The 15,739-nt window shown below is 38.4% G+C and overlaps 1 protein-coding gene across 3 annotated transcripts in view; it reads left to right on the top strand.

Moving 5' to 3' along the window:
* Positions 1-490: 490 nt before the first annotated feature.
* The window catches only part of zmat4a (zinc finger, matrin-type 4a), an 81,889-nt gene continuing 66,640 nt past the window's right edge, over positions 491-15,739 (top strand). The window contains exon 1 of one of the 3 annotated variants that reach the window (XM_015006545.2): positions 491-701. In XM_015006545.2, coding sequence (XP_014862031.1) covers positions 615-701 — 87 coding nt within the window. In that variant the 5' untranslated portion in view covers positions 491-614. Of the gene's footprint in view, positions 702-10,377; positions 10,611-10,666; positions 10,972-15,739 lie in introns of those variants that run through there. The other 2 variants (XM_015006546.2, XM_015006547.2) reach the window with 2 other exon arrangements.

Below are 15,739 nucleotides of genomic sequence, written 5' to 3'. Positions count from 1 at the left end.
TGGAGATAGGCACCAGCACCCCTCCTGACCCCGCTAGGGACAAGAGTGTATAGAAAATGGATGGATGTTCAGATCCAAATCAATACAAACATGACTTGGTCATTTCAATGTAACTTTAGCAACTTCTTGGTTCCCTTGCACTCATTTGTTCTTTGAGTCTATTTTATAAATGTATTTATTAGTTTTGTCAATAAATACATATAATTAGTCTAAAGACAAATTTGAAACTAATTCAAAATGAAAAGTTGCGAAAATACTGATAATTGCTCACTAATTTTGAAAGTTTTTTAGCAGCTCGAAGTATGTGTGTTTTTTTAGCCCACATATTCTGCCATTCATGTTAAATGATATTTGTGTATCTCAGCAGATAATCTGCGATGTTTGACCTGCAACAAATTAGCATTCTGTGTGAAAGGTGTGTGCAGGTGATATTTCAGTAATGTGGGGAGCAGCAGGAACTTCCTGCCGCCTGGCCCGAGCTGAACTATCACGGCCAATGGCGGCGCAGCGGGGGCGGAGACAGCCGGCACATTATAGATACTCCAGCGTAGTATCGCGGCCAGCAACAGACGAGTCTCCAACTCAGTCTGCCGCACCTCAGCATCCTCTGGTTCATGGAGTGTACACTTTCCATCCAAGTGCAACAACTGCTGGGGGTCTTCCCGACGCACTACTACGAGGGCTACAGCGTGGAGTTACAGGTACCTTCATTCTGCACCCGCTCGCGCCTGCCTTCTTTTCCCTGACACGGGGGGAAAAAGTAAATGAGTGTGAGTTTGAAGATGCTGTCTTGCAGAGGATGAAAGGCACAGCTGTTGGTGCTGCATGCTGATTTTGTGAGCATCCCTGATTGTTGCTGCGCGCGCTTCTTCTAGGAGCCGAAACGAAGCGGCGCGCGAAGCCCCGCGGCTCTAATGGTGAGGGGCAGTTAAAAAGTAAGCTAACCCTCCCAGAAGGGTCCGGGGGATGCCCCCCTTTAACGGGTTCTCTGCTGCGGACAGGACAGAGGCAGTCTGTGTTCACCGGTCTGAAGCGCTACCCGCTCTCTTTTAAACCTTCAAGTCAGAATTCCCGCGACAGTCTATCAGAGTAACGTTAATTTCTCTCCCCGTGGCAGCCCCCATTGCCTTGTCAGAAAATAATAAGAAAGCAAGAACGTGAGGATCAACTCCCCATCCTGCGCGTGCTTCCCCAGGTTGCTCTGCATGCTGCAGAATGGCCCCACTCTTCTCTGAAGGTGACATTTAAGGCAGAGGGAGAAGGGGAGTGGGCGAACCTTCTGTGTCACGATTTCATTTAAAACCACAGAATAGACTGAATGGATTATTGAGATATGATGAATGTTTTTTTTTTCGGTTTTTCTGCTCCACCTGCAGGAGGTCAGAAGGTACTTTTTTTGCCTCCAGTGTTCTTTAAACTGATTTAGTTTGAGATAATGTTAAGTTCTCTACAGACAACAGCAGTGTAAATTAAGCCAAACTGGCACATTTCTAACTAATGTATCAGAAATGCAGTGATGAAAAGATTTTATGGTCAATTTCTGATGACCAATTTTGTAAAGCTTTGATCTGCCAATTTGGTAGATGAAATTATAATGGGATGATAACATTAGGTAAAAATTTCATGGTTTTGCAGTATCACGGTATTATGATTACAGTATGAATATGTTTCTGGTGCAAAAGTAGTTGTGCCTTGAAGTTCGAATAGGAGTGGGTGATATAGGTAAGTTTTATCAATATTTTGTGGTACTATTGTGATAGTGGTGATAAGAACTATTTATTGCTTCTTTTAATAGCTGGCAGATCATAGTCTCTCAAACACAAATGCTACTTTTGAAGAACATTCCCATTTATAATTGCTTCTTTGGGACCCCAGTCTCATAAAGAAGGTTGATTTATACTATTAAGCTGCACTTATTAACGACATCTAATCATATTTTCTATTGTGTAGATATACATTACTGCTTTCATTGAACAAACAGTGGAGAAAATAGTAAAAATAACAAAACTAACAATAAGGGAAGTTTTTTTAAGCATCCTTAATTGGAATTTGTCATGATAAGGGTAAGTCAAAATTATTATCATTATAAGAACTTTAGCCTGATAGATGATAATACAATAAATCCCTACCATTAAGTCAGAAAGGAAAAAACCTATATAGGAGTTTTGTAATTGTAGGTTATTGAAAATCTTTTAGAAATGCAAAACAATAGTTGCACCACTTCAAAGTCTTGAGTACAAGTACAGAGACTGTATTCTTTGAGGGATTTTGATACTGCAGCTGCATGTGACTGATGGAATTTAACTTGTACTTTATATCTGACCAGACAAAAAAAAAAAAAGAAGAAAGAAAACAAAACACTTATACCATTGCAGAAACAGCATGATGGAGAAATTTAGTGGTTTTAAAACCGTGACCTTTGTATACCTTGAAACCGATAACTTACTCACGGTACAAATGGCAAAAGAACAATAAAATAGCCCAAGTGCTTCTGTCATCACCAAAAATGTCTCTCTCTGGCTGTACAAGACTGGGCTCGGTAGGTCAATACTAGATTTGCACAAATCTGGTTTTGGAAAAGAAAATTCTCGATAGGTTATCTGTGACAATGTGCCTGATTCATAGGGACATATCTATTCAGTCTAATTTTATGTGTTCTGCACAATATGCTTTATTATTTAATTCACATTATATTTAGAGTTACTAATTGCACTGGCTGAACAAATTAACATGTTGTTTTTCCATGTTTGACCAAGCTTGTGAAGTATTGGTGTATTTAAATGTGCTGTACTAGTGCAGTTATCAAATCCATTTGTAATTCAGTTCAAGTACGTCTTCAGTAACTGTTAGATATATTTTGTCTGTGCTAATGGCAATCAATTCAGTTGCACAGTGTGATTGCTGTTCAACTGAATTAAATTGTTTGTCTTTGTAACAGCCCTCCCCCTCCCCCAGACCAAATCCCTAGGGGCAACACTGTTCAAAGGGAAAGGTCTGCTCAGTCAGGTCACCTGTCGGTTCCTCTGTGCAGGTCTGTCCGTTGATTCCTCGGCTGATTTTCTTTTCAGTTTAAAAACCAACAATAGCAGAATAGATAAAGGTCATTAGTTTGCATTTCAGACATATAACATCTGCTAATTTCCATTTGCAGTTGCCGTTTGGATAATTTCTCTCTCTCACAGCAACATTAAAACGTAGAACATGTTTAGTGCGGAGCTCACTCCTCTTTGAAGCTAAATTCAGGCTGTTGTGTTTTCTTTTTAAATGCACAGAGTTTTCTACTGCCAGTGTGTGGAAGCAACCCAGTTAAGATGTTGTCTTGACTAAACAGCCACTTTTGGGGTGGAATTCAAAAATATATTTTTCCATCTAAATCTGCTGCAGTGTCATTATATATTATTGCCATAATATATAATTTTAGTATTCTTTAATTGTTTTAAACTATTATAATGTATTGAGTTCTGCTCCAGGACAAGGGATTTTAAAGAAACCAGCCACCTACTACAATGTTTAAAATAAAAAATATTCAGCAAACACCAGGAAAATATACATTGTTGTGCTCACATGACCCAGGTTAGTTTAGTAAGATATTTGAAAAATATCTGACTAGTTTAGTCAGAAAAATATCTGACTAAACTATTTTGGGTATATTTTATTCAAATGTTGTGCTTTATCCATAGGACCTGTTTTGTCCCTATTCTCAAGAATCACTGAACTTTAATCAGTCAAACCGATTTGCTCAGGAATAAATTAAATACTTTAGTGAGCCAAAAATGTTACAACTAGATACTACCTGACTTATTAATATATGTGTTTAACTTCCACTCATAGGGAAAAACTAGTGGGAGTTTTTAAAATGATGTGTCAAGAGTTAGGGGTTGTCTTGCAATAGGCCGAACCTGGAGCTCCCAGCTGTTAATGCAGCAGGAGGAGACATCTCTGAAATTGCAATATTGAGAGCAATATTGCAATTAGATGATGTATTGATGAACCAAGCAGATATTTGAGATTTATATATCTACATTCTTGCTTAAAAATATAAGTGTAATACAGCAAAAATAATTTTGCCGCTCTACACAGCCATTGTCCCAGTTTGGACCTAAATTGAGTCATGGGATATGGTGGACCACAAAGGATATACGGGACCCATCCCTCACATCAGGGGAAAAGAAGGACACATTTTTAGGTTGCATTTAGAGGAGTCTTTGAATAGTCTATATGCCACGAGTAGTGGTGATGGACTTCCATTTAATCTTAAACCACATTGATTTTTTCTGCATCCTTCTCTTCCTTCATCTGTGGTTGTAGTCTTCTTTGCGTCTCTTTTTTTGTTTGCTGCATTTTATTTGTGGTTGTAGTCTTTTCTGTTTGTGTCTAAAAAAGGGAAATATGTGTCTGATTACATGTCTCGAAATGGAATTCAGACAGCACTTCCAGGATTTTTCTGTCATTGAAAAAGAAACCAAGCTGTTCACAACTCGTTTCTTGGTGGATCCCAAAGAAGTGGAAGATAATCTGCAATTAGAACTCATTGAAACCCAGTGTGATGATTCTCTGAAGAATCAACATCAGCACCTTTCCCTCCCTGAGTTCTACCGGGGCTTGGAAAAGGAAAAGTTTCCTCTGATGAGACGCCACGTGAAAAAAATGATCAGTCTATTTGGCTCAACATACATATGTGAGCAAATATTTTCGCTGTTAACACTGAACAAAAGCAGAAAGAGAACCAAAATGACCGACTGCCATCTCCATAATGTCCTTTGCATCTCAACCACTAAGTTGACTCCAGACCTGCCAGTCCAAAGTGCAGCAGCACTGTTCCCACTGAGTGCAATGTCGTTCCCACTTTAGGTGAGTAAAAAATATATTCTACAGTACCTTTGAGTTAATGCATGTGCAAGTACACATGCTTCAAATATCAATAAAACGCATCAATTCTGTCACTATCCTGCTTTTGCACACCACTTTCTTATATGCGTTTTTCTTGTTAACACACAGAGTACAAAGTCAGCTGATTTCATCTGATGCAGATGTGCTACTTGACCAAGTGACATCTGTCTGGATTTTTGGCACAAGTGGCGTCGGATCAGCACCGCAGCTGGATGGCCCGATTTACATACCTAGCGCAGCTGATACTCACCAGAATAATTTAATAAAATTATATGCACTCCTGTTATTAAGTGCAGTTCAGTCTGTTAATGTTTCAAACGAACGTTAACTTAAATAACAAGCTTAAAATGTACCCATCCCATTTTCCCCTTTATTGTTTTTACTCTGTACTGTAAATCTTCTAAGAAGAAATCTGAGGCTGCTGAGAAATAGCTACCAAAGTTTTTCTGAATAAACCGATAAAGATCAATTTATGGAAAGCTGTCTTTAATTATATTCAGCAATATAAAATATTGACTACTTTTAATTTATTTTTCTAACTTACACTGAAGTTAAGGCTATATATCTAATTTCTAGTAAGTGGCCCAGCCCCTCCTATATTTTTATGTATGTGGCCCTCAATGAAAAAAGTTTGGACACCCCTAATCTAAAGGATGAAAATCAGAAACTTCTGCTAATGTGATCAACTCATAGTCACTTGTTTTGTTTACTGCATAAGCATTACAATTATCATCAAAGTACGCTACATTTATATGAACAACTTCACCAGATAAAGGCTCATTTCTGTGATCTGCTCTCAATGGCAGAATGAAACCAGTTGTGTAGATTTGGCTGTACACATCAACACTGTAAGACAGTTATATGGTAGTTGTTAAAGAAATGTTAGTTTCTAGAGCTAACCTCAAGTGTCTCGACCAGATCTGAGATTTTTTCAGTGATCCCACACTAACTACATTATGTGTTAAAACCTGTGACTTCATACTCCTCAGTGATCTGTGGTGCTTTGTTTGTGAGAAGTGATTTTAAAGGCTGACTGTCTACCCTATTAGTATGGGCTGTAGAGGATAAATAATAGTTGTTGCTATATCATCACAATAATCTTAAAGAACCTAAAAACTGTGGAGAAAAAGTGAATGAAGATTATGATTAAACTATTAAACTTTTCAACCAGTAAAATTACAAATAAATGGCAATGACACTGATTCCCTCTGAAAATTAGCTACTTTAAAAATAATCAATGCTGATCTTAAATCAACGTGAGAATCGACGTGGTTTTTTTTTATTTGGCTCTTCAACCAAATCTTCCACCAGTGGCTTTCCAATTGACAGGAATACATGGAATCTATCTAAGTCCTTAATTTCCACACTGGTTTCAACTTCAGTGTACTCCAAAAAAAATCACAATTATACTTCAATAGCCTGTCCAGAAAACAGCCAGAATCTGGGCAAGAATCTGTTAAATGAGATTCTTGGTAATTTTGGAAGTCTCTTTTTCATTTTGAAATGTTGTTAAAAAGACTCTTGACAGATTCTTGATTGTCAAATGAGAACTGAAAGCAGAAATACACAAAACAATACAATTAGAATATTTTTGTAGACCATATACATGCAAAAAATGCTCATGTTTGTTGGGAGTTTTAATTTAAACACTAATATAATCCAAAATTTCACACACGGTTAACTAAATTTGTTGATTACAGCTGTTATACAGAAAACTAGTTTTACTTGAGCTCTACTTCGATTGTGATTAATCAGCAAATGGATTTTATGCATGCTAACAAGTTATGTGTCTAATATGTAACCTTGTTTTTAGCCTAAAAGATTAGTAAATCTCACAGCCTGTTAGCTTGAGTATTTAAAGTGGTAGCATAATAAGCGGCATTTTTTTGTGTACAGTGCTCACCTTTGTACAGTACCTGCTGAATGTTGCTTTCCAGGGAGATCTAAAGACCACAATACACTTGCAAATGCCACTCAAAGAATTATCAAGGTGCTTAGGAATATTTAGGAGTTGTTACATCCACCAAGGTCACAACATATTTGAGGACACGAGACAATAATGAGGGTTCAACTAAATATTTTATTCTTAAACTCTCTGGAACTTTGGTTTTCTTGGTTCAGCTGCTTCTGATTTTCTGTGAAGAAATAGAGTTAAAGGCCCTCAGTTTTCCGTGTCCCAAAAAAAAGAAAAACAAAAGTAGTAACAGAAAGTTGGACCTGGTGAGCCGATCAAACAGAAAACGGTACAGTAGGGGGGCAACCTTGTACAGGGCCGTCGAAGCCCCTACTAGTACAGACTACAGCAAAAAAGAACCTAATTCAAAAGAAAGATCAAAACCAGGACAACTGGTCCCACCAGGCCAAAATCACAACGAAAAAGCAAACAAACAAAGGCTAACAGAAACACCGCATGGCAGGCTGGAAACGTCAGCTGTGGCCCACAGCGACTAGACGAGCGTGCACCGTGTCAAGACACTTCCCCTGTGGTGATGGAGCGAGTGGAAGGGCGGAGATCCCAACATGCCGAAACCCAGCCTATTTATAGGCGGACCAACAGCGCCACAAATTAACGTAATCAAATAACCAAAAATAATAAATTATCCAAACTCCAAAACATATTAACAAGAGGTCATTCAACTAAAGTCTATAAGAAAGCAAAGAAAAAATAAACAAAAATCATAATGTGCCCGAAGCACATAACAGAGTATAATGACTTTTGAGTATCAGACTAGTTAAGAATATGATGCCCTCAGTAATGGGCATCATATTCAAATTGAATGTGGAACATTCTTTCAACTCTACATTTTCTAGCATTCCAGTGTTTAGTAAGGCTTATACAAAATCAATATTAATTTCTCCAGCCTGATGTCATTAACTACAGAACTACTTTCATAAATCAACTTTTCCCATTTAAAAACACCATCTCTTGACAGGTGCAGAAAAGGGGATTAAATCAGAATAAAATAAAAGCACTTTTACGTCTTACCATTCTATGACGGTGGACATATTTTATTAGACAAAACTGAACAACACACTCCTATGTTGGATCTTTTGTAAGTTACTACAGCTTTTTGTTGAGATATGATGCCTTACTAACTCAATTTTTTTAGTCAAACAGATGTTTATTGAATGTACTGCCTTTAAATCTGTATTAACACAGCATAAAAGGACAAGCGTTGCAGTTGTTTATTGTAATAATCCTGGTAAGCACTGACTATGCCTCCACTGCATCACTGCACACTCATGTTAGCATAATGCTAAAGTTGCGATTACTTCTATGGTTTTTATCACCTGCTGAGTTTAACCAGAGTTCAGCATAAGGACGCTCCCTAACGGCAAACCTCTGACTTAATGTATGACTTCTGTTTTACAATATTAGTTATCTTGACAGTTTTTCCTGGCGTTCTAACACTTGTAGCAAAATATCACTTATGTAATATAAAAAGAAACACAGCGTTGGGGACCTGTTACATAATTTATCAGCTTTATGATTCACTATAAACAACTTATTAGGTCTTTATTTAGTTATTTATTATCTGTAATATTGTAAATAGGCCTACAACTACAGCAAATGATTGTAAGACAACAACCACCTGTCATTTTAGACTTGCTTAAGCTAACCTGAATATTTACAACTCTCCTGTTGATACACTGACATAACTTACCTACCTTACAGTCACTTTGAAAAGCTTTTCTTCATCTCTTCAATACCTTTATTCATCTCTCTCTTCCATTTTCTGTTTTGTGCCCGTAGAGCTTTTTTTCTTCTGCCACTCCCATATTTAGCTCCCTGTTGTCACTTGCACTACGACAAATTGAAAAGAAAAGAAAAAAAGTTCCTGAGTGTTTGAGAAGGGACACATGTCCAAGCGACCTGTGTGAGAGGGGAGGTGAAGTCTTATCAGTGCTTTACTGTCAAAGTGAAATTTGTTATCTAAAAAAATAATGAAAATTAATTTAAAATACGTACACCAAATAAGTGCATTTAATATTCACCCCATTTTATCTTGACATTAAATATTTTTTTGTCAAGAATTTTGATCATGAAAGATTTGTAAAAGGTCCAACACATGAGGGGATGAATAGTTTTTTATAATAGCTATTTACGTTTAGCTATTGTAAATAGCTATACGTTGCTTCACCAGAGAATGTCACCTGTTCTCACATCGGTGGACAGTTTTATGTGACACTGACTTATGCTTAGATACTTTCTCTTTCTATCAACTCTCAGCAGGAAAGTTTTTCACAAAATACCAAGTAAACAGCCTTTGAAAAAAAGCTTCTTCATCAACTTGTTCCTTCATTGTCTTGGATTTTCTTGAACCCTGAAGTCATCTGTTTCTATTTCTGAAATCCTTCAAACGCAGGGCTAAGCACTTCACTGGTTTGTCTACTGTCTCTAATTTGGAACGCCTATAAATAAGTCTTTAAAGCCCAGCGCTTCTATGTCATTAATAATTGTTTGCTTTGGTTGTGTTGAAGTCGCTCGGCTTCTTTGTTGCTTTGCATTTTCTTATTGCACTTGTTTCAGTCTCATCCTCTCGTATGGAGTGGGCTGTGACAGGTCTTTGGGTTTATATAAATAGCGCAGTCTGTGACAAAGGGCTCCAGTAATTTTACTTGAGCATATTTATTTTCAAAGAGCCCACAGTTTGCTCTAAATATAACATTTAAACAAAGCAGGAGCTTTGTTGGACTCATGAAAGGTCGTCGAGTCTGTCACAGCAGCAGAATGTCAAATACTCTTCAGAAATACCAGACTTGTCTCAGATCTGCTAAACTACTGCTTTCTATAGAAGAAAAGGACAAAGCTTCCAAAAAGAGAGCTATATTCTCACTGACAGCAGTGGGAAAAAAAAAGAAACAAAGGCAGCTTTAGATCACAATAGAGTCAACCCTGCGGCTGGTAAATCATCCCAACTGAATGACCCATGTTTTATTGTAGAGACAGGAGGATGGGCATTTTTTGCATTATTTATCAATTATTGTGAAAAATCTCTGATTATGATAAGGATCTTTGATTTATTGTTGTCTCGCCAAATTTCAGTGTTTGATGGTAAATAAAAATAGAAAATTGACTGCATTGTTGAAGATGTTATTTTTGCTATTTTCTCCACTGATAGTTTCACAAGCACATATATCGGTAAATTTGGAAAATATGATTTAATGCAGTTACTTAGTGCAGCAGTGATATAACTCACACCTCTCTAAGTAAGTGCTGTCCTAAAGAAGCCTGTTGTAAATGGAAATGCTTTTTAAGAACAATATTTGTGTTTGTAGTGCTAAGACTAATGTGCCATGCACTTACAGCCAAACAGTTACCCCAAAAAATAAGTAATTAATATTTGTTTAATCATAATGTTTATCAATATCACAGTATCGCCACAAAAATCCATGTCGCCCACCCCTTTGTTGCATTAACAAAATAATTTGTAGCGGATTGGGCACCAAAAATTGTTCCAGCTTAGGGGCCAACATCCTTGTAAATCCAGCCCTGGTCAGTACTTGTCAAATAGAGGCATGGTGGGGTGCGGGAAGCAGAACTTTATTATTTTCTTTATTCATGCTTGACTGCTAAACAAGCCTCCCGCCACCAGGTGGCAGCAGAGTTCAAATTAATCAACTGACGGCCTGTTCAAGCTAGTAGAAGCAGCAGCCTACACAGGCAGACAGAACTGAGGTGGATGAAGTTTTGTGATGGTGCAAAGAAAAATGTCTTTGTGAGTACTGTTTGTGCATGGCTTTAAATGACATCAGCTTTTTATTATTATTTTTATTTGTTATAAAAAAAAAAACAATATACATGTAAAAGAATGTGCTCCGATGGAACCCTCTGTGACTTAGAAGAGTAGCACAACGCGCTCCTGCTCCTCCATGATTGTGAAGCATCATGGCATGGAAATGCGTCTCTTCCAGGAGACTATGAATGGAGCTAACTGGAGCGCAGTCCTGGAAGAAAACAGACTGGGATCAATGCTCACTTTCTGGTGGGCGAAATGCCCGGAACATTCACTCAAAGCTACAACTGAAGAGTGGATCAGACTAATGGGCCACATGTGGGCCGCTGATGACCTTTGAACCGTGAGTTTGGAGTAAAAGAGCAAATTCCTTTACTTTGTTATAGGTGCATGAAATACGACACGTCTTTTATTTGGAAGGCCAATATTTCTTTCATTACATCACTGGTGCAGTTTTGTGCCTGAGGAAATGTGTTGAACGGCTTTCAGGATATTAGCTCTTTGCACTCAGAAATGTCAGCAAACATTAAATTTAAAAAAACATTGACACAGATTTCAGAGGTTTAATAAGGCATTGAGTTCTAAATGTATCTTTGCTGAAATCGACCGCAGAGCTCTGTGCTTGCTGTGTGAAGGACATTGAGAGGACATTGAGCGGTGTTCAAGGATTTCAGTTTCAACTTTCCGAGAATTTTGCAAGATATGGTAAACCATTTCAACTTGTCACTGAAGTCTGCAGCGCTGATTAGCTCTGACAAAATAAAAGGCACAGTTGCAAATGTGTGTTACTCTCTGTCCTCCTTAACAAGGTTTAGATTTATGTGTTAAGTGTGGCCTAATCAAAGCTCACGCCTAGGTCTGTTCAAACAGTGGATTTGAACAGCTGGTGTGGACGTACCTGAAAAGACATGCAGCTGTTACTGTAATGAAAGACGGTTTGAAGTATTTAAGTCTTAGCTGAATGTCAATGCACAGATTTTGGTTTGAGAAAAAAAAAAAAAAAAAAAAAAAAAAAATATATATATATCAGCAATACCAAATCCTCATGGAATAAATTAAAGTTTGTAATAAATTGTGAATTTATTTATTTTTTTTGCTATTTCCTTTAACTCTGCCCCGGCTTAAGCGTAACTAAAGTTGAGGAAGTTTGTAGAATGAAAGTGTGAATTTGTTTCATCAGCAGATGTGTAGATGCAGGTCAAGCCACACTCCATGTGAACGGGCCATTTAGCATCTACCGCATGGTAACTGCTCACTGCTCTGACCTCAGGGCATGTCATTCCAGCTCTACTTACCACGGCCTACACAAAGCTCAGATCAGGACAACGGGGGTATAAAGTGCAATCTCTCTGCTGTGCTATTGAGCTGCCACACTCACCCGGTTTGCTTAATTTCCCCCCCTGGGAGCAATATTTGACTGACTCTTTGGCCCCAAAGCACCAGCTGCACAATTTGCTGATAATGATAGAAGTCAGAGGTACGGTGAGCCGTATGGGTCACAGAGAGCACACAGCTGCTCCCATCTTTCTACGCCGTCTGCAACTTCAACGTTCTCCTTCCCATAACAGTTTTCTTTAGTGATCTGGACCAATTTCAGGTGTTTTACTAAGGACTAGACCTGTCGCAATAAATAATAAATCAATTAATTAATGAAGAAAGAAGTAAGAGTAAGAGAATCATAAAAATAACTGAACAGATTATTAGCAAGTGAGTAAAAACAGGAATTAGATTTGTAAAAGTTGTTGATCTGAGCCTGCTTGTGTGAATTTGATCCTCTGAGCAGCAGAACAGAATCGATCACCTTGGCTGTCTGAAGTTAAGAAAGTAAATACTGGGCAGGCTGGTGTGAGTCCAGCTTGTCTGCATGGGCACCAGTCCAGCTTGGAGGCTCAACTCTCTCCCTGATGAATTACAGCTGACCTTTCACTGCTGTAACATCTGCTGGTCAGTGGCCGCTGCGACCTCCCTCTCATCTCGCTGCTCCCTGCGGTTCCAGCAGCCTCCGCTCAGCCTCTGCTTGTTTGCTAGTTTGTCGTCATCGTCGCAGACGGATGTTAAACAGAGTTGGCTGTGTGAGAAACAAGTTAGCCTTCTGCTAATTCCAGCGTCAAATCAAGGTGGGCTTCAGCCTCAGCGTCCCCCCAACCCCGCCCTCCATCAGCCACGTGTTGTTTCTCCTTCAAGCGGCGACATGGCGCTTCGCTGAGATTGCCTGACTGGATTTCTGCTGACAACAGCTGCTCTGATCACATATTGATGATCAGGTTGTGTAAACCCGCCCCCCCGCCCGTGACCTCCCTGTTGGCTTGTGATTGCTTCCCCTTATCCGATTACTCTTAGTGAAAATGAATATTTTTTTCATTTCGGAGAGAGTCAGCCTTTTGTAATTTTAACAGTGGTTTTGAAACGGAAATCCATTAGCTTAATGAATTGATTGCCAAGGAGAGGCACATGTTAATTTACTGAGCTGGATCTGGTCTTTAGAGCGCCGTGCTTCCCACTCATTTGAACTCACACTGCAAATTCTGTCATACTATTGATGGAACCTCACAGTCCTGGACACACTCTGCTGTTAGACGTTGTTAAAGGGGCGGTATTATGTGTTTTACAGACACCTAGTGCCATTTTATAGCGCATTCAACTAACTACGTTACGTTCAGTTGTTATAAAACTACTGTATATGTCAAAGAGTTTCTTATAGTATTTATATGTATGTACTGAAAGAAATTTGACCACAACTCGACACCTTAAAATTGGCTTTTGTCTCTGTAAGAAGCTCCAAGTTATTCCTATTCTCCACTTTGATCACATCATCACATGATGTAGAGCTAAAAAAAAGAGTCAATTTTCATCATATCCCTCCTTTAATAAATGTGTTTTTGTTTTTATGTAGAACAATTTGCTGAATGCCAGGCTAATGCTAGGTAACATGTTATCAGTGTTTTGATATTACTTGTTGACTCGTCATTTGCAGACAAATTTAACAGGAAACATTGTTCTGCTGATTGACATTCTTTGCTTTATTTGAATGTTATCCTAGTAAAGGTATGAAAATGGAATCAGTTCAAAACCTAGTAAATAAACCTAAGATTTACAGGGCAAATATGCTGCTTTAAAACTTTAGCTCTGGATAATAACTTGAGAGAAGAGTGTTGTTGTTTACATGCTGCTGCGGATTTTGCCTCTGATGCCATGGAGTTTCGGGTGATTAATCATTCATTTTGAGCATCTGTGTGCCCGTGCAAAAACAGGCAGCAGGTCCGCTGCTGGCATGAGCTGACTAGGATTTTTAAGGCTCTAATTTGTGCAGTTTGTCTACTGAGAGTAAAAGAGGAAACTACACCACTATCAACTGATTGCATGACTGAAGAGAAAAGCAGCATTACTGATTTAGGTATTTATTTATTCTTTTTGAGCAATTGCTCTGTTGAGTTTCTGAAAAGCTTTAGTGAGTTTGGTTGTTTCCTCTGAGCTACAGGACACTCAGAACATGCAGCATCAACTGAGGGACAGAATGCTGCTGTAAGTTAATTCTGAGTGTCTCATGCCTTGAAAAGTATTCAAGCCTTTGGATGTTTTTCCCTTTTAAATGCATTTACAAACCAGTCGTGATCAACAAAAGTACATGTCAATGTCAGCCTGAAAACTTACTTCTACCAATGCTAATGTTAGCATTGGATATGCTGGCAGCCAGCATGCCTAGGCTGTAAACTTATATTAATCATTCACTGGTTACCATTTGTGAAATGATACTAACCATATACGAGTTAGTTTCTGTGGTAACATTTTTATGAAATTTCTCAACTTCTTCTCTTTGTAAGCTTTACGGAACTCCAGGCTGCTTGTATTCATATCAACATAAAACTTTAAGCTGAGAGACAGAGCACTGTTGAACTTTCAAGGTCTTTATCAGCATTTTTGTTGCCTTTAGCTGCACACCTGAAACAACACACTTCCTCAAACGTGCACACACACACACACACACACACACACACACACACTTGCATCACATTCCAACGACTTGGCATGTGCAGATGCTGGCCTGCCCACGGCGACAGCATATGACCAAGTAGACTGCGGTGCGTGCCGAAGTCCAGCCTATTGTCCGAGGCGTGCGTGCCCAAGAAGATAAATATGTAATGTACTCTGATTACTTTGCTCTTTCTGTGGTGTTCATTCATACTGCATGAAGGAGTCCAGCGCTGTACAACTCTATATGTCATCAAAAATCAATTAGACTTTGGCTTGTGAAAACTAAAACTGACTCCAGCTCCTTTTCTTGGACTGCAAACAAAAGAACTGGGTGACAGAAAGTTAACAACCCGCAGTTGCAAAAAATTGCAAATATTTCCCTCATTGTCCCATCAGGGATTTGGTAAAAAGTGAGATAATCTAGACCCTTTGTGTAACTTCATAGAACAGTCATACTTTACATTAGAAAGACCACAAAACTCATCATGGGCTTTACATCCTGCATTGGCATGTTGATATATTATCACAACCAAAGTTTAAGTTTTGGGACTTTCTTTTTAAATTTTACATTAGAATAAATCCTCATATGATGACTTGCTCTTGGTTTTGATTCTTTGTAATATTCCTAATGATCTACAGCTTGTAAAATGAGCATTGAATACGTCAACAGTTTTCTCAGTTTTAGTATGTAAATGATTCACGACATGTCAACAACTCCACAGATACAAAGAATTCAAAGCAAAATAGTTCACTAATGTAGTTATTGGTACAGAAGTGGAATGAAACAGGGAATAAGTATTGAACATACCAAAGGAAATGTAGTAAAGACTTTGTGGAAACTGCTTAATTTGTAAGAAAATCTTCAAATAGACACTAGTCAGGTGTAATTTTGACCCATTCTGCCAAGCTGTCTTCAAATCTTCACAGGTTCTGGGGTTTCATTCTATGCACTCTGAAAACCAATTAAGAGTTTTCTTTGCTGTTAACTAAAATTCACATTTGTTTCAACTTCAGTCTCTTGTGAAGAAAATACATCTCCCTCTTCATCCTGCCTCCAGTTTTATTCAGCTTCTATTTTTCCTCCAAACATGATGTGTCCAATGACACCCAAAGAGTCCTGATTCGGGATCTGATTATCA

This window comes from Poecilia mexicana, unplaced genomic scaffold (genome assembly GCF_051168715.1).
Source record: "Poecilia mexicana isolate PSO_F unplaced genomic scaffold, ASM5116871v1 scaffold_9, whole genome shotgun sequence".
Classification (NCBI taxonomy): domain Eukaryota; kingdom Metazoa; phylum Chordata; class Actinopteri; order Cyprinodontiformes; family Poeciliidae; genus Poecilia; species Poecilia mexicana.
This window is presented reverse-complemented; position numbering and strand designations above follow the sequence as displayed.